Source organism: Cornus florida, unplaced genomic scaffold (genome assembly GCF_030987335.1).
Source record: "Cornus florida cultivar Cherokee Brave unplaced genomic scaffold, ASM3098733v1 CherokeeBrave_3.0.0_Hap2_Chr03, whole genome shotgun sequence".
In the NCBI taxonomy this organism is placed as follows: domain Eukaryota; kingdom Viridiplantae; phylum Streptophyta; class Magnoliopsida; order Cornales; family Cornaceae; genus Cornus; species Cornus florida.
In genome coordinates, this window is record NW_026775573.1 from 22,859,550 (window position 1) to 22,878,522 (window position 18,973).

At 38.0% G+C, this 18,973-nt stretch overlaps 2 protein-coding genes across 5 annotated transcripts in view; both read left to right on the plus strand.

Annotated features, from left to right (window-relative positions):
* The first annotated feature begins 463 nt into the window (after positions 1-463).
* LOC132299933 (putative disease resistance RPP13-like protein 1) lies at positions 464-10,960 on the plus strand. 3 transcript variants are annotated; one of them, XR_009480228.1, is made up of 8 exons: positions 464-4,998; positions 6,876-7,183; positions 7,285-7,403; positions 7,570-7,733; positions 7,958-8,122; positions 9,066-9,523; positions 9,618-9,686; positions 9,772-10,960. XR_009480228.1 is itself a non-coding variant. In XM_059796823.1 (2 exons), exon 1 carries the CDS (start codon positions 766-768, stop codon positions 4,957-4,959), a length of 4,194 nt encoding a protein of 1,397 aa, XP_059652806.1. In that variant the 5' UTR covers positions 464-765; the 3' UTR covers positions 4,960-4,998; positions 5,356-5,432. The 3 variants fall into 3 exon arrangements, 1 of the variants encoding a protein (XP_059652806.1); XR_009480229.1 differs by lacking the exon at positions 9,618-9,686 and having other exon boundaries at positions 9,066-9,386; XM_059796823.1 differs by lacking the exons at positions 6,876-7,183; positions 7,285-7,403; positions 7,570-7,733; ... (2 more) ...; positions 9,618-9,686; positions 9,772-10,960 and adding an exon at positions 5,356-5,432.
* Positions 10,961-13,753: 2,793 nt separating this feature from the next.
* The window catches only part of LOC132299934 (putative disease resistance RPP13-like protein 1), a 30,994-nt gene continuing 25,774 nt past the window's right edge, over positions 13,754-18,973 (plus strand). For both annotated transcript variants that reach the window (XM_059796824.1, XM_059796825.1), the window contains exons 1-2: positions 13,754-18,080; positions 18,179-18,305. In XM_059796824.1, the coding sequence (XP_059652807.1) occupies positions 13,811-17,146 (3,336 nt within the window). In that variant the 5' untranslated portion in view covers positions 13,754-13,810 and the 3' untranslated portion in view covers positions 17,147-18,080; positions 18,179-18,305. The remainder of the gene's footprint in view (positions 18,081-18,178; positions 18,306-18,973) is intronic.

Below are 18,973 nucleotides of genomic sequence, written 5' to 3' on the forward strand. Positions count from 1 at the left end.
AATAAAAAATAGTGTTAATTTAATTTGTGAAAGTGACGACTTTTTAAAAATGAGACTTTCATGGAATGGAGGGAATATAGGGTAATCCAAAATACTAGCTTTACTTGGTCCATCAGTCCACATTAGGGGTGTAACATATAGGACTTTTCTCTTTGATAACATTTGACCACCACTTTAGAAAAGAAAGAACATCTTATCGGGTTGGGGGTCATTTTCTAATTTAAGATTAGATCTGTTTTCCAACAACTTAGTCGATAGAGCCTCTAATTTTTTAAATAATTAAAAAAAACTACCAGACTTTTTCTATGTGCTGGTCTTTGTTAATTTATTTTTACGGTTGATTAATTTTGAACTTAATATGAGAAAGCTGGTCGGTCAATTATTATTATTATTTTTTTGCTCCACTTAATTAAGCCTGCCTATTGTTTGTAGTTTTGTTGTTTTGTGTCGGGTCCATGAACAGCACCATTGTTGTGTGACTGTGTGTGTATGGAATCCAACAAACTTTTCATGATGTTGTCAGAGGTCAGTAATCCAAAGTAGCTTTAATTAATTAATTAATTAATATTTTTTTGTAAAATAAAGTAGCTTTACTTATTTGCACTTTACTTGATCCTTCCTAACCAGAATATTGAACATTAAACAACTGGCTTATCACTTCTTCCTCTGAAGAAGAAACAAACAGCTAGTGTCTCTCTTCAGCTTTCTCTCTCTAAAGGCTCTTCACAGTGTCCTCTGTCTCTCAGTGGAAGAAAAGAAAAGAACATGGCTGAAGGTATAGTGTGTGGAGCACTTCTCTCGGCTTCCTTTCAAGTATTGTTTAGTAAGTTGCTTTCTCGTGAGTTCATAAGCTTCGTTTCCAAACGAAAGTGCGATGATGGACTCATAGACAAGCTCAAGACTAATTTTCTCGCCCTCCAAGCAGTGCTGGATGACGCCGAGGACAAGCAGATCACCAACCAGCATGTGAAAGCTTGGCTTGACGAGCTCCAACATGTCGTCTACCAAGCTGATGACTTGCTGGACGAGATCGCTACGAAAGCCTTGAGGGTCAAATTAGAAGCTGATTACGACCAGTCCCAGTCCCAAAGCAGCACAACTCAGGTTGGTTTCACTCGATTTCTTCGTTTGATCAAGAATTCTCTGTTGCGCATTAATAAATTCGTCGTCTCGAATTCTGTTTATCTCTCTGATGAAGAGATAGAGTCTAGGATGAAAGAAATCATTAGCAAGTTAGAGTATTTTGTTGAGCAAAAAAAAACTCTTCAATTGAGGGAATTTGTTGGAAGGAAACCATCACAGAGACTGCCAACTGCATCTTTGGTATATGAAGATGAGGTCTGTGGTAGGAAGGACGACAGAGAGAAGATAATTAAATTGTTGTTGTCCGGCAACGCAGTTGAAAATGAGATGTGTGTGATCCCCATTGTAGGTATGGGTGGGGTGGGCAAGACAACCCTTGCCCAGTTGGTATACAACGATGCTCGAGTCAATGAGCATTTTCATATGAAATCGTGGGTTTGCGTTTCTGATGCATTTGATATTTCCATGATAACAAAGAAAATTTTGGATGGTGTCACCTCATCAAACAATAACATCAACGACCTCGATGACCTTCAAATCAAGTTGAAAGAGAGCTTGGCAGGGAAGAGATTCCTAATTGTTTTAGACGATGTCTGGAATGACAATTACATTGATTGGGACCTCTTGAGAAGACCTTTCAGAGCTGGAGCACAGGAGAGTAGGATCATTGTGACGACGCGCAATGACAATGTCGCATCAATGATGGGCACAATTACTAGTCATCCCGTGGAGCAATTGCCTATTGAAGATTGTTGGTCATTATTTGCAAAACATGCATTTGTGAATGGAGATTATATGGCTTATCCAGAGCTACAGAGTATTGGCAGAGAAATTGTGAAGAAATGTGGAGGCCTTCCTTTAGCAGTAAAATCACTTGGAGGTCTCTTGCGGTCTAAATTGGAAATTGAGGAATGGAAAAATATATTAAAAAGCGAGATATGGGATTTGGATCAAAACATTCCTCCAGCTCTAAAATTGAGTTATCATTATCTTCCTCCGCATTTAAAGAGATGCTTTGCATACTGCTCGATATTTCCGAAGGATTACAAATTTGAAAAGGAGAAGTTAGTCCAGTTATGGATAGCTTTAGATCTTGTGCAGCAACCCAAAACCAACAAATCAATGGAAGATGAAGGTAATGACTACTTTCGTGAACTATTATCAAGGTCTTTCTTTCAAATATTTAGTCATGACAACGATTCTGATTTTCTAATGCATGACTTGATCCATAACTTAGCTCAAGTTATATCTGGAGAATTTTGTTTTAGGCTAGACAAGCCACTTGATTATATCTGTGAAAAAGTTTGTCATTTCTCATATGTTCGCGGCAACTACGACGCATCTGAGAAATTCAAGGCTGTTAATGAGGTTAAGTGTTTAAGGACATTCATATCATTTTCAAGAGATCAACGGCGTTGTTACTTAGGCAATAAGGTACTACATGATATGTTGCCAATCCTGAGATGCTTAAGGGTTCTATCTCTGTCAAACTATCATATTTCTGAATTGCCTCAATCAATCGAAAATTTGATACATTTACGCTATTTGGATCTCTCTAAGACGAGAATCAAGAAGTTACCTGATTCGGTTACAACCTTGTGCAATTTACAGATATTAGATTTGTCATACTGTGAATGTCTCACTGAGTTGCCTGAGAACATGGGAAAACTAACAAACTTGCGTCATCTTGATATAAAAGGAACTAGATTGACTGAAATGCCAACACAAATGAGCAGGCTGAAAGATCTCCAACATTTAACATATTTTGTAGTTGGCACAAATGTTGAGTCAAGCATAAGTGGGTTGAAGGAACTCTGCCATCTTAGGGGTAACCTCGATATTTTAGGGTTGGAAAATGTAGTAAGTGGTCAAGATGCATCAGAGGCCAATATGAAGGAAAAGAAAAATCTTGAAGGATTAGTGTTGAAATGGGGTGGTGATACAGACGATTCAATAAAGGAAAGAGATGTACTTGACAAGTTACAGCCTCATGAAGGCTTGAAGACTCTCAGCATCTTCAACTATGGGAGCACAAAATTTCCCGAGTGGTTAGAGGGAGCTCATTCACTTCATAACATGGTTTCCTTAGAACTTATAAGCTGTGCAAATTGCTATTCCTTGCCGTCAATTGGTCAGCTACCATCTCTAAAAGATCTAAGAATTAGAGGAATGAAAGCAATAACAAAAGTGGGTGGAGAGTTCTATAGGGATGCTTCTTCTTCGATCAAACCATTTCAATCTTTGGAGACACTAAGCTTTGAAAGAATGCCAGAGTGGAAGGAATGGCATGCACTAGGGGCTGGAGAGTTCTCTCGCCTTTTAAAGCTTCGTATGTTCAATTGTCCTAAGTTGACTGGTGAATTACCTAACCATTTCCCATCTCTAAGGAAACTTGAAATTTTCGGATGCCATGGGCTCGTGTCCAGTCAAATTGGGTTCTTGCTGCAAGGTCTGCCTTATCTTCAAGAATTGAAGATGTCAGATATGACAAACTTGACGAAATTGCCGCAGCAGCTGCAACACCTGTCTTCCCTTCAGGAATTGGTAATCTCAAATATGCCAAACTTGATGGAATTGCCACTGCAGCTGCAACACCTGTCTTCCCTTCAAGAATTGATGGTCTCAAATATGCCAAACCTGAAGAAATTGCCACAGCAGTTGCAATACCTTTCTTCTCTTCGGAAATTGAAGATTTCAAGGATGCCAAACTTGAAGGAGTTGCCTCTGGGATTGTGCAGATTAATAAAACTTGAACGGTTGAATATAGAGAAATGCCGGAGCCTTGTGTCATTTCCGGACGTGGGATTGCTGCCAATGCTTAAAGCTCTGGAGATTGATGAATGTGAAGCTCTGCAGTCCCTAACAATAGCATCAGCAAAGAGAATGAATGTGAATATGATGGACATCAACAATATTTGCCTTGAAGAGTTGCGCATCTCTCACTGTTCATCTCTTCTTCAGTTGTTTTTCCCGAATGGTGGTCTACCTCCTCTTACATTGAAAGAACTTGAGATCAACAACTGTAGAAGTTTAGAGTTTCCCCTGCCGAAGGAGATGAAGCATAATTACCACACATGTTCCATTAAAGTTCTTAAGATAAATGACTGTGATCTTCTCAAATCGTTGTGGTTAGGTTTCTCCCCAAGGCTTCGTTCTCTCAAAATCAGGGGGTGTATAAATTTTGAAAAGCTTTCAATTCCAGACAACGAGCTTCAAAATCTGATGGAGCTTAGAATAGAGAATTGCCCTACAATGGTATCCTTTGCTCATGGAGGACTGCCCGCTCCCAATCTGACCTCTTTTACAATTTCGAATTGCAAGAAATTGAAGTCGCTGCCGCAACGAATGCACACCTTCCTCCCATCTCTTCAATCATTGCGTATACAAAACTGTCCAGAAGTTGAATCATTTCCAGATGGAGGTTTGCCATCCAACTTAACTACACTTTGCATCTTGTATTGTGAGAAACTCATGAAGGGCCGGATGGGGTGGGGTTTGCAAAGCCTCTCATCTCTTCGAAACATCTGGTTTTTAGGTGGTAAATATGAAGAAGAAGCGCTGGAGTCATTTCCCGAGGAGTTGCTATTGCCCACCACTCTTACCTATCTTTGTATCTGTGACCTTCCAAATCTGAAATCACTGAACAACAAGGGCATTCAATGCCTCACCTCTCTTGAAATATTACGCATCCACCATTGTCTTAAGCTCCACTCCTTGCCAGCAGAGGGGCTGCCAAACTCCCTCTCTTACCTGTGGATATCCAAATGTCCATTGCTGAAACTACGTTGCCAAAGGGAAACAGGAGAAGATTGGCCCAAGATTTGTCAAATCCGCCACATAGAGCTTGATGGTGAAGACATTGTAAACTTAGAGTGACACTCATGCAGCAAAACCCACCTAATTCCTTCCACTTAGGTACTTATTCTACACTCTCTACAAAATTGTCACTTTCCTTGCACTTTCGATGCTAGTGGTGTGTGTTTCTTGGAGCACCGAAAATATTGATGACCAAAACACATTATGGCCATGCTTAGATGAATTCTCAGCCATCTCAATGTTGATGGTTACAGAGAAACTTCAATTTCAGTCAACGCCTCCACATTTTGGCGGATACACTCTTAATTAATGTCAATTCTAAAACATACAAGATGATGATTCTAACAAATTTATCATCGGTGGCTACATGTATAATAAATATGGTTTAATTTTTCCATTACGAGTTACAACCAAACAAGACAAAATAATGAAAACCCTTATTAACTTTATTTTCAGATTTTCAATGGCCAAAGAGGTGCTTAACATCCAGTTTTCTTGAAACTTGCACTGTTACCTGAGGGGAATATTGATCTCAGGCAAGTCACATTTTTCAATTAACATCAATAGCTGGATTTTTCAACCTCTCTCAATTTATCTTATATGAGCAACTCAAGCACATGTTGTAGTTCTAGTTTGCATGAGTTATAAAATACTTTTATTTATTTGATACAATTCTTGACATGCCTGCAAATCTTGGTATCTTCCAACAGCACTATAGTTGCCGATGATAGATACAGCACACATATCCATTCTGTTTGAATCTTTAAAGCCAGCAAATCCCTCAATGTTCTATTAGTTACAGACTTGCAGCCTATAATATATGCATCCTGGAAGAGAACCAACATAAGGTTCATGTGTCCAACTAGCCCCATGCACCATGTGCAATGACATCACAGGTCTTGAAATGAGAGATTAGTGCAAGAGATTTATGTTTTAATTTTTTTTATTATGCTATTCAGGGGTTATGGTTATATAATTCATGCTTATACAATTTTAATTTGAGAAAAAATAAGTCTGCCTCTTTAAGGTATTTAGCAATATTGAAGTTTTCATTAGTTACCATCCCTAGAGTGATGTGGTTGTCATTGCTCACAATTGACATTATTGATTGGGCAATTATTCTAGCGTTCCAGTAAAATATTTTTATACAAAAGCTATAGTAAGAGATTACGAATATGTTCGTACTGTCTTTAAATGGTTGATGGCATGAGTTCTCTTACCCTGAATTAGTTATACATCAATGATGCAGGGGTCACTTTTTTGATGCAACTGTCTCATAATTTTTGCAACTAAGATTGTTTATGGGAAAACTACTTACTATTAGTGGTTGGATTATATTAGAGGAGCTGCTTCAATTTTCTTCTGAGGTAGTACCATGTAAATTGATACTCTTCATGGTTTTTCTTTGAATGAGAATTTTTAGTATGCTGCAGCTGAAGGAAAATGTTGGCTTCTCACTTTGTTTCTTTATGTCTATTGATTCTGATATAATATAAAATGATTTAAAAACCATATGTATGGTTTCTTGTTGTGTTGAGCATTACATTTTGTTTCTGGGAGATAAGTTACACCAACTTCCTTTGAGGTTTGTGTTTAATTTCTGATTATTCCGACATATTTTAAAAAGTTGTTTGTCACCCAGAAGAGTTTAGACAATGAATTGGTGTGTGGATGGTTAACTAATTTTTATGTTTCTAAAAAGCATTAAATATATGCTGTTTTTTATTTTTAATTTCATGAAATTTTATTTCTTGACTAACTAAACAAGTATTTGCTAGAGAATGGATCTGTTAAGATCTACCAAAACATAAGATACAACTGCCAGAAACTCAGCAGATAAAAGTACGAATATGTGGCCATTTAGATCATAATATTTTTGCTGCATCATCATTACGAATATTGTTGTAATTAATTCATTATCATTTTGTTCTTTATATATTTTTTGTGTTGATTCATTTATTTTTCCCTATTTGCAGTCACAACTAAAACAACTTGCTGCAAATCACCTCTCTTGAAATGTACTTCATCCACAATTGCCGTAAGCTCCAGTCCTTGCCAGAAGAGGGGTTGCCCAACTCCGTCTCTTACCTGAGTATATGGGGTTGTCCATTGCTGAAACCACGATACCAAAGGGAGAAAGGGGAAGATTGTTGCAAGATTTCCCGAATCCGCCACATATATCCTCATTGTACAGAAATCGTAAACTTAAGAGAGTGAGAAAAATCATTCATGCTCGTATTGGATTCCTCTGGTTTCTATTCTTGCAGGAATCCCTTCCACTCAGGTACTTAAATGTTCTACACATTATACCCATATTATTTTACTTTCTCTATCTATTGATTTTTTGCTCCCCCCTCACTTCCCTTGCACTGTCAACGCCGGTAGTGTGCATTTCTTGGAGCAATGGAAACCTTGCTTGTGACCAAATCAAATCACATTATGACCATGTCCAGATGAAATTCTCAACTTCTGACGCTTGCCAAGAAACTTCAACTCTCACTCAGGTATGTGCGTCCACATTTGGCCGATCCAATCTTAATTAATGTCAATTCTAAAGCATACAAGATGATGATGATTCTAACAAGTTTTTAATAGGCCACGACCTCTATAATAAATCTGGTTTAATTTGATGGACTATTGTAGACTAGTAAGTATTATATTCTTTTGCAGATATAGACTCTTAGGTCTCCGTTTGATTCTAGAAATAATGATGGAAGGCAAAGGGAAATGGAAAAAGAAATTAGAAAAAAAAGATGGAAGGCAAAGGAATGTGGAAAACGAAATCAGAAGTTAAAGAAACATTCCATTGGTAAAAGTTTTTGATTTCTTGACAGGTTCGTAAACATATCCTTATTGCTCTGGTTTTTTTTTTTTTTTTTTTCCTTATCCTTGGCCCAATAAAACTAACATGTATTGTTTTCTTATAAGTTACAAAAGTCCTTTTTAATTTCCTTAATAATTTATTTTCTCACAGTTTTCCATTACAAGTTCGAACCAAACATGACAAAAATAATGAAATACTCTATTAACTTCTCTTTCTTTCATGTTTTTATTTCAGTTTTTTCAATGGATTCTCCAAAGAGCTTCTTGCTTAACATCCGATTTTCTTGAAACTTCCACTGTTACCAGAGGGCAAGTCACATTTTCAAATACAATATTGACCACAAACATCAATAGCAAGATTTATCTACTTCTCTCAATTTCTCTTATATGAACCACTCAGGTACATGTTGGAAATCTAATTTGTATGAATTATTAATTACTTTTATTTATTTGATACAATTCTTGACATGCTTGTAATCATGGTGTCTTTAACCAGAACTATGGTTGCTGATGACGGATACTAGACATATGTCCATTCTGTTTAGGTTTTTGCAGCCTGCAAATCCCCGAGTGTTCTAGTAGTTGCAGTCTATAGTATGTGCATGCTCGAAGAGAACCAATGCAAGACTCATGTGCCTTTGTAGACTGTAAAATAATAGTTAGAACTTAGAAGACCTACTTCAATTTTCTTCTGAGGTAGTACTATGTAAAATGACACTCTTCATGATTTTTCTTTGAATGAGAACTTTTAGTATGCTGCAGCTGAATGAAAATGTTGGCCTCTCACTTTATTTCCCTATCTGGATGGTTTACTGATTCCAACATATGGTTCTAATGTAATATAAAATGATTAAAAAACCATGTATAATTTCTTGTTGCACTGAGCATTAAATTTTGTATCTGGAGATAAGTTACATCATATTCCCTTGAGGTTTCTGTTTAATTTCTGCTTATTCAAACATATTTTAAACAAAGTTTTTTTTAGCCATAAGAGTTTAGGGCCTTGGGCTATGAATTGCTGTGTGGATGGTTTACTATTTCTGTGTATCTTCTAAAAGGCATTTAATCCATGCTTTGTTTTCTAATTTTTCATTTCATAAAATTTTCATTATTGTCTCACTAAACAAGTATTTGCCAGATAATGGATCTCTTAATAACAACAAATACAAAAATAAAAATTTATTTCAGCCAGGAACTTCAGCAGATAAAAGTATGAACATGTGGCCATTTAAATCATAATATTTTGCTGCATCATCATTATGAATATTGTTGCAATTAGTTCATTATCTTCTTTGCTTCATATATTTTTTTGGCTTGCTTCATTTTTTTTTTACTATTTGCAGTCACAACTAAAACAGCTTGCTGCAAATTAATCTGAAGAGGCCTCTAACTCGGATGGTGGTACATCTTCGTAGTGGGAGTCAGGAAGTTTTGTCATCTGATGAGTGGTCATTTTTGTTTAGTAACAATCCCTGTGAAGGCAACCATCCTCTAACTTGGATGGTGGTACATCCTCTCGTGATTTGTAGTACTCCCAAGTAATGAGAGAAGAAAAAAGGGGCCGTGTTCGTTTGTATGGGTTAGGTCCTACACTTATTGACACTTGGGGATCATCTCCTACTCGGCTGGAGCTTTTGAGGAGGGCGACATAGTCTGAGAATGAGGTAAAGGTTGTACTTGCAGAATTTCAAGAGACTATCTAATTTGAAGGCGAAGTATGATGAAAACCTTGAAAGTCTAAAACAACAAATGGCCATGTTATTGCGTCATCATAGGCAGACTCAGAATTTCTAGTGGACCGGTATAGTCCTTAAAATCCTCGTGTTCCTAATACATGTAAAGTAACCATATTTTCTTTATAATTATTTATTTATAAGAAAATTTTATGGTTATAGGTTTTGGACTATTCCGCCACTCTAGGAGACTCCCCACATTTTGGTTCTAGTGATGACACTCAACCTTTGGTGAGCACCCTAAAAAGTCGTTTTCACATGTTGGTGCCTTATATATATTTTTTATGATTTCTTATTATGTTCTATTGAAATACAGGACCAGTCAAGGCAGTAAAGCAGGAATACAACAGATAAGGACTTTCACTTATGTTCATGTGCGGGTTTATACCAAACAATCCTGATAAAGATTATTTGGGAACCTACTGGTTGAACATTTTCTGTAGATTCTATGTGGAGTGAAATCAGACCTAGAGGGAATTTGGTGGAATGGCCTGAAGTTTTGTGAAAGGGAATGTTCCTAGGCATTCCCTCATCCCATGAAAGGGAATTTGGTTGACTTTCCACTCGGGACAGATTGATGCAATTTGGCTTACTTGAAAGGAGTTGTGTGTTTTGCAGGCTTAACATTGAAGATCATAATCATATTTTCTTCAACTGCTCCTTTTCGTCCGAAATCCGGACTTTTAGGTAATATTCAATGGCTCTCGGACAGCCTTCAGGGTATGCTTAAATTCATTTTGGGAGCTACAGTCTATGTAATCTGGAGAGAGGAATGAGAGGATGATTTCCAACTCTTACAGGGATGTAGGCTCTGTTCAGAAGGAAATCTCGGAGTTGGCAAGGTTCAATATTAGTCTTTGTGAAACATTTCTTCTTCTGATGAGGACAAGTGGTTACAAAGGGAATGGGACATCCCAGCTTCAGTGTTCAAGGTTTAGTTCAATGCTGCTGATTGCCTTTAAGTTCCCGTTGCCACTGCTTTTGTCTCCTGTTTTTTTGTGGATGGTGGTCTCTTTCTAGTACATGCTTGTTACCTTCATGGGTTTGAGCCAGGCGTATTCAGACGGTATATTTGCTATGAATAGTGCCCTTTGGTTGATAGGTTAGAATTGGATGGGTTTGTACAGAGTCAGTGAGTATTTTTGTTGACGATGATGGTGGTGTCGGGCCTCTTAGAACACCTCATAATCCACCATAAGACACATGCAATCCCCCGTCCCACATGGGGCAATTACTGGAAAATTTGGTTTCATCCGTGATGCTCCATGGATCGAACTTGTTGATTGTGTTGTTGATGGGACTTGGAACCTTGTTATTTCTTGCGTTCTTTTGACTAGGCTTATACTAGCCCATTTGTGCTCTTGCTTTTTGCTGATGTACTGGTGGGCTTGGGGTTATTGGGATTTATTTATTTATTGTATAGGTTGGTTCTTTAGTATAACCTGTATGAACTTTATTTTTTATTTTGAAAAGCCCAATGACATATGCCATTTGTATTTACTGTACAGGTTATTTTTGCCGCTTTGGACCATCATTATTTATCAACTCTGTTTTTAGATTCTTTGCTGCATGAGGCAGAAAACATGACTGTTGAGCATGGTGTTGCCTAGTTTGAAGAAGCACACGACTTATCCTTTCTGCCACTTCATGTATTAATGTTTGAGTTGGTTGTTGAACAAGTTGATTGTTTGGATAAAGTTTGAATTGATTAAATTGAAAAATAACAGTTACTTCAAGTTTGTTCAGTGCATGGAATTGATGCTTTGAAATTAAAATAGGAAAAAATAATAATTTTTAAATAAGCCAAATGGAACCGTGATAATGTTTTGACGACATGCTTTGAGCTATCATGGCTTTGAACTTCTTGAGTATTTTTACATGTAAAATTAATGTAAATATATAATTCATCTTATTTCTTAGTGTTTGGAAATATAGGAAGTGTTTTATGTGAAAATATTAAAATATTACCTTGCTCTTGCGACTGCTACGTTATCCAAGTGATTGGGTTGTTCTTTGCGTTCGAGAGTCTGTATCCTAACCTTGCCTTCAAATCATAGAGTTATTGGATGGAGAGGTGTTTTCATTGAAAGAGGGTTAAAAATCCAATCAAGATTTACAAAGCTTATATCATCAATTAGCAATACGGAATTTCATTATCACCAATTATGACAAATGACAAATAAAGTAAAGAAGCCTACTTCTTCAGGACCAAAATTCTCTCTTACGAAATAGTATTTTGTCAAAAATATTGTAATGTTCACTCTCACGTCACAATATTTTTATAATCTACATTACTAATTGGAAAGGACATGACTATTGTTTTGCAAGACGGGAGAAGGGAGGACCGAACAACTCTTTTTTTTATTTTTTTATTTATTTTTATTTGTTAAGGTAAATGTAACAAGGGTCATTTGTCTCACATCGAATCCGGATGGGAAAATAATTGGGTATAAATGAGTAGGTATGCAGTCTTACCCAACAACTTGAACTTTTGGGTAAATGGACAAATGCTCACCCGTTATAGTTGATATCAGAGTCAGACCTAATCCTTGATTTGGTGTCATGTTAAGCGCCCGACCAGGGGTGTCTGAGTTTCCAGCCAGGGTAGACAGGTTGGCCTGAGCCGCAACCTGAGTTTGGGAGATCCAGATGGGAAAGTGATTGGGGTGTAAATGGGTGGGTATATAGCACTACCCATTGAGTTTTTGGGTAAATGGGCAAGCGCCCACATGTTATAATAAATATGAAATATACGGAGTATTAAGTATAGGAAATCCGGGCCCAAAAGAAATAGCCCAAAAATGAGTCTACTGTCTACACACAAAACACAGGCCCAACCCAAGGTTAGAGCAATACAATGCAAAAACCCAGTCCAACCCAATTCAAGCTTCCAGAGCGGGAGGAGCCCAATTCGGAGCCCAAACGTGAAAACAAAATTTAAATAATGTGAGAGCGACCAATTCATTCCATGACTCTCGTGAAATACACAGCAAGTTAAACCGGTCGTCCGAAGGGTTATACCGGCCGGTGCAGAAAACATGGCAAAGCAGAGCTTCGCAACACAATCAATCATGAGGACGCGTCAGAGGCCTCAGAACACAAGAGGGAAGGTCCCATTCGCTGATGAATTGTCTAGCAACTGGAGAGTCTGTGAACGAACAAGACATCAGCTTCAACCTCTTCACCTCACTGTGTCCAGAAATCGATTAAGAACGGCATTGGCTGATCAGTGTTTCTTCTTGAAAACTCTTTGATTACATTCCCTCCAATTTTGATAAACAAGAGCAGAGAAGGCGGCAAGGCGCGAAGTAGAAGCTCTGTAATTTGAAGCTTTTCCTTTCCAGGGACGAGCTAGGAAGAATAGGAAAGCCACAACGTGTTTGTCAAAATGCCCACATGGGGTTCAGTGTATGAGCACCGAAAGAAGAGTTGATTCTGTGATTCTGGGACTGAGTTACATAAAGGGCAGATGTATGGTGAGTTCAAGAATGATGTTAATGAGAGAGAGAGTCATCATCGCAGCAGAGGTGTTAGATATCAAAGATTCAAAGGTATGCTATCGATTCACTCTTCTTTTCCCTATTGGATTGATTTTGAGACTTGAGAGTCGATAGTCAATATAATATGAGGTTCGAAAAATGACAGAAATTTGAAAGGTTAGTCATTTTTATTGATTTGCTGAAAAATGTTTTACCAGTAAAATATTTCTAGTCGTGACCAAACATAAAAATATCTTTCAAGAAATATTTTTAGGTCAAAACAAAAAGACCTTTAATGTAAATATTAGTTTGCTCATTATGTAATTTTCTTCATAATGTCTGCTTAATAAATTAAAATAAATAAAAGAACAGTGATGGAGGGATATTGAAAATGCAAACGTTTCATTATGTCACCACAGTGAGTGATGAGGCAAGTAATGTTAACAATCAAATAAATGTTTATTTTTTGAAAAATAATTAATTTTTTCCTTTTTTTTTTTTTTAAATAACAAAAGCTTCATCTTAAATTATGTTTCCGGTTACAAGAATACTAAAGAAATACTAGTTCTCTCCAATATTATTTTTTTTCTTTGAAAAATGTGAGTCACATTAACATTCTTTGAAAGACACCAAAGACAGTACGTAATCAATGGGGGCTAACACCAATAAAGTTGCATTGGCTTATTTTAAGTCATTGGTCTTTGGCATATTTGGTGATGAAAGTCTCCGATGCGCGTCAAAGGGGTTGAATTGTTAGGCATTTGGACCATTTGGTTCTTTCTTTGTCTAAACAAGTCTTCTACTTCGCAGCTACTTTCTCTCTCTAGCTCTTCTTCACAGCTTCTTTTTCTCTCTAGCTACTCAGAAGAAAAGAAGATGGCTGAAGCATTGGTGGGTGGAGCATTTCTCTCGGCTTCCCTTCAAGTGCTGTTTGATCGGGTGGCTACTCGTGAGTTCAGAAGCTTCTTTACCAAACGAAAGTTCGATGATGAGCTCGTAAACAAGTTGAAGACAATCTTGCTGGCCCTTCAAGCAGTGCAAGATGATGCGGAGGACAAGCAGATTACCAACAAGCATGTGAAAGCTTGGCTCGACGAGCTCCAACATGTTATCTGCCAAGCTGAGGACTTGCTGGATGAGATTGCTACCAAAGCCTTGAGGGACAAGTTGGAAGCTGATCATGATCAGTCTCAATCACAAAGCAGCACAACTCAGGTTGGTTTCAATCGATTTTTCCATCCCGTTAAGCAATCTCTAATACGCATTAATCATTCAACTAAAGCTTATGTGTATGAAGAATCCATAGAGTCTAGGATCAAAGGGATGATGAGTAAGTTGGAATGGTTTGTCGAGCAAAAAAATTCTCTTAATTTGAGAGAGAATGTTGGAAGAAAACAATTTCAAAGACAAGAAACAACTTCTCTAGTAGACGAATCTGACGTCTATGGGAGGAGGAACGACATAGAGAAGATATTTGAATTGTTGTTGTCTGGTAATGCAACGGATAATGAGATCGGTGTGATCCCCATTGTCGGTATGGGAGGGATTGGCAAGACAACCCTTGCCCAATTTGTATACAATAATGCTAGAGTAAATGAGAGTTTTCATGTAAAATCATGGGTTTGCGTTTCTGAAGCATTTGATATTTGCATGATAACAAAGAAAATTTTGGATGATGTCACCGCATCAAACAATAACATCAACAGCCTTGATCAACTTCAAATCAAGTTGAAAGAGAGCCTCGCAGGGAAGAAATTTCTAATTGTTTTAGATGATGTCTGGAATGATGACTACATTGATTGGGACCTCTTAAGAAGACCTTTCAGAACTGGAGCGCTCGAAAGTAGGATTATTGTAACGACACGCATTGACAAAGTTGCAACAGTACTAGGCACTGCTCCTAGTCATCACTTAAAGCAATTGTCGTTTGATGATAGTTGGTCATTATTTGCAAAGCATGCATTTGGGAGTGGAGATTGTGTGGCTCATTCAGACCTAAAGAAGATTGGTGAACAAATTGTTGAGAAATGTAAAGGCTTGCCTTTAGCGATTAAATCACTTGGAGGTCTCTTGCGGTCGAAACTGGAACCAGAGGAATGGGACAATATATTAAAAAGCGAGATATGGGATTTGCAGGAGAGCAAGATTCTTCCAGCTTTAAAGTTGAGCTATCATTATCTTCCTTCGCATTTAAAGAGGTGCTTTGCATATTGTTCCATATTTCCTAAAGATTACAAATTTAAAAAGGAAAAGCTAGTCCAATTATGGATAGCCTTAGATCTCGTGCAGCAACCCAAAAATAATATGTTATGGGAAGATGCAGGTAATTACTACTTCTGTGAACTATTGGCAAGGTCTTTCTTTAAGAGATCAAGTCATTCTTATTTTCTAATGCATGACCTGATCCATGACTTAGCTCAAGATATATCTGGAGAGTTTTGTTTGATGTTGGAAGATGGCAAACCCCTTAATCATATTTGTGAAAAACTTCGCCATTTCTCATATGTTAAGGGCACATATGACGCACTTGAGAAATTCAAGGCTGTAATTGAGGTCAAGTATTTACGGACATTCATATCATTTTTTGGTGGATGGGGTCCTTTCTTAAGCCATAAGGTACTGCATGCCTTGTTGCCAAGCTTGAGATTCTTAAGGGTGCTATCTCTGTCTAAATATCAGATTTCTGAATTGCCTCAATCGATCGGAAATTTGATACACTTGCGTTATTTGGATCTCTCTGCGACAAATATCAAACGGTTACCTGATTCAATAACAAACTTGTGCAATTTACAGACATTAGATTTGTCATATTGTGTGGATCTTATTGAGTTGCCTTTGAATATGGGAAACCTAATAAACTTGCGCCATCTTGACATCAGAGAAACGAGATTGACTAAAATACCAATGCAAATGAGTAGACTGAAAGATCTACAGCATTTGACATATTTTGTAGTTGGCAGGAACAATGGGTCAAGGATTAGTGGGTTGAAGGAAATCCATCACCTTCGGGGGCAACTCCGCATTTCAGGGCTTCAAAATGTAACCAGTGGTCTGGATGCATCAGAGGCCAATCTGAAGCATAAGAAGCATCTTGAAGGGTTAGTGCTGGAATGGAATGGTGATACTAGTGATACACAAAAGGAAAGAGATATACTTGACAAACTACAGCCTCATGCAGGACTGAAGTATCTCAGCATCTTTAATTATGGAAGCACAAGATTTCCCGATTGGTTAGGGGCACCTTATTTGTTTCATAACATGGTGTCCTTAAGTCTTAAAAGGTGTGCAAATTGCTGTTCCTTGCCGCAGATTGGGCAGCTACCTTCTCTAAAATATCTAGGAATTGAAGGGATGAAAGCAATAACGGAGGTGGGTTGGGAGTTCTATGGGAATACTTCTTCTTCTCCGATCAAACCATTTCAATCCTTGGAGAGATTAAGCTTTAAGGAAATGGAAGAATGGAAAGAATGGCATGCATTAGGGGCTGGAGAGTTCTCTTGCCTTTTAGAGCTTTCTATGGTTGATTGTCCTAAGTTAACCGGTGAATTATCCATCCGCTTCCCATCTCTAAGGAAACTTGAAATTTCCAGATGCCAACAGCTGATGTCAAATCAAGTTGGGTTGTTGCTGCAAGACGTGCCTTCTCTTCGGGAAATGGAGATCTCAGCTATTCCAGAATTGACTGAATTGCCGCCACAACTACAACACCTGTTTTCTCTTCAGGAATTGACAGTCTCACAGTGTCCAAACTTAAGGGAGTTGCCAACGGAGCTACAACACCTGTCTTCTCTTCAGAAACTGACGATCTCAGATATTCCAAACTTGACCGAATTGCCATCGCATCTGCAACACTTGTCTTCTCTTCAGAAATTGGAGATTTCAGGGATGCCAAACTTGAAGGAATTGCCGTTGGAATTGTGCAGACTAATAAATCTTGAACTGTTAACAATAGAGGAATGCCCGAGCCTTGTCTCATTTCCAGATGTGGGTTTGCCTCCGATGCTCAAGGCTTTGGAGATCAAAGGATGTGCAGCTCTACAGTCCCTAACAGTAGCATCAACGGAAGGAATGGATTTAATGCACATCAACAATATTTGCCTTGAAGAGCTGCGCATCTCTGAATGTACATCTCTTCTTGAGGTGTCTTTCCCCATTGTGGTCTACCTCCTCCTACCTTGGAAACACTTGAGATCTCCAACTGTAGGAGTTTAGAGTTTCCCCTGTCAGAGGAGAAGATGGAGCATAATTACCACACATGTTCCATTGAAGTTTTGAAGATAGATAATAGCTGCGATCTTCTCAAAACGTTGTCTTTAGGTTTCTTCCCAAAGCTTCTTTCTCTCCTCATCTCGGGGTGTATAAATTTTAGGACGCTTTCAATTCCAAACTACAAGCTTCAAAATCTGTTAGAGCTTCAAATAGAGGATTGCCCTGAAATGGTATCCTTTGCGCATGGAAATGGAGGATTGTCCGCTCCCAATATGACCTCCTTTAGTGTCTATCACTGCAAGAATCTGAAGTCACTACCATTACAAATGTACACCCTCCTCCCATCTCTTCAATCATTGATCATAGTTAACTGTCCAGAAGTAGAATCATTTCCATATGGAGGTTTGCCATCCAACTTAAGTAGACTTGTGATCCATAATTGCAAGAAACTGATGAAGGGCCGAATGGGGTGGGGTTTCCAGACACTCCCATCTCTTGGAGAATTTTATATCAGTGGTGCATATGAAGAAGAAGAAGTGTTGGAGTCATTTCCGGAGGAGTGGCTGTTGCCCAGCACTCTTACCTATCTTGTGATTCAATGCCTTCCAAATTTGAAATCACTGAACCACAAGGGCCTTCAACACCTCTCCTCTCTTGCACATCTCTACATACGGAACTGCCCTAAGCTCCTGTCATTGCCAGAAGAGGGGCTGCCCAACTCCCTCTCTCGCCTGACTGTATGGAACTGTCCATTGTTGAAACCACGTTGCCGAAGTGAGAAAGGGGAAGATTGGCCCAACATTTCCCGAATCCGCCACATAAGGATCGATGGTGAAGACATCATAAACTTGGAGTGACAGACACTGATGCTCGCATTGGATTCCTCTGTTTGTTTTCTATTTGTGCATGAAAACCCCCCTAATTCATTCCCACTCAGGTACTAAAGTTCTACATGCTCTACAACATAAGCCAAGTTGTTGCTACTTTCTTTTATCTATTATTATTTTTCTCAAAACAGATCCACTTTACTTGCAGTGTCAATGCCAGTGGTGTGTGCTTCTTGGAACACTGGAAAGACTGCATGATTAACCAAATCACATTAGGACCATTCCCAGATGAACTTGACGTTGATAGTTGCAGAGAAACTTCAATTGTCAATCAGGTATGTGCTTCCATATTTGACAGATGCTGTCTTATTTAATGTCAATTCTCAGTCAGGTAATTTTTTATTTTTTATTTTTCAGAGTTATATTAATGTCCATTCTTGGTCAAGCCACATATTCAAATACAATATTTGATCACAAACATCAATAGCAAGATTGTGAACTTCTCTTGGTTTCTCTTACGTGAGCCACTTGGGCAAATGTTGGAATTCTAGTTTGTATGAGTTATTAATTATTTTTATTTATTTGATACAATTCTTGGTAAATCTTAATTGGTATCTTCCACCTGCACTATGGTTGCTGATCATAGATACAGGTCACATATCCTCTCTGTTTGGGTTTATGAAGCCAGAAAATCCCTCAATGGTCTATTAGTTGCAGTCTATAGTATGTGCATGCTGGAATAGAACCAATACAAGATTCATGAGTCTGTAGTATGTGCATGCTGGAAGAGAACCAATACAAGATTCATGTGCCTTTGTAGCATCTTTGGAGACTACAATATGCCCAACTATCCCCATATTCAAATTGCATCACAAGCCTTGAAATGAGAGATTAATGCAATAAATTTAGGTTCTAATTTTTTTTTTTTTTTAATTATGCTATTCTATTCAGGGATTATGGTTTTTTCATTCATTCTTTTAAAATTTCAAGTTGAGAAAATATA

Coding starts and splice junctions, on each gene's coding strand:
- LOC132299933 (XM_059796823.1), top strand. CDS start 766: ATGGCTGAAGGTATAGTGTGTGGAGCACTTCTCTCGGCTTCCTTTCAA.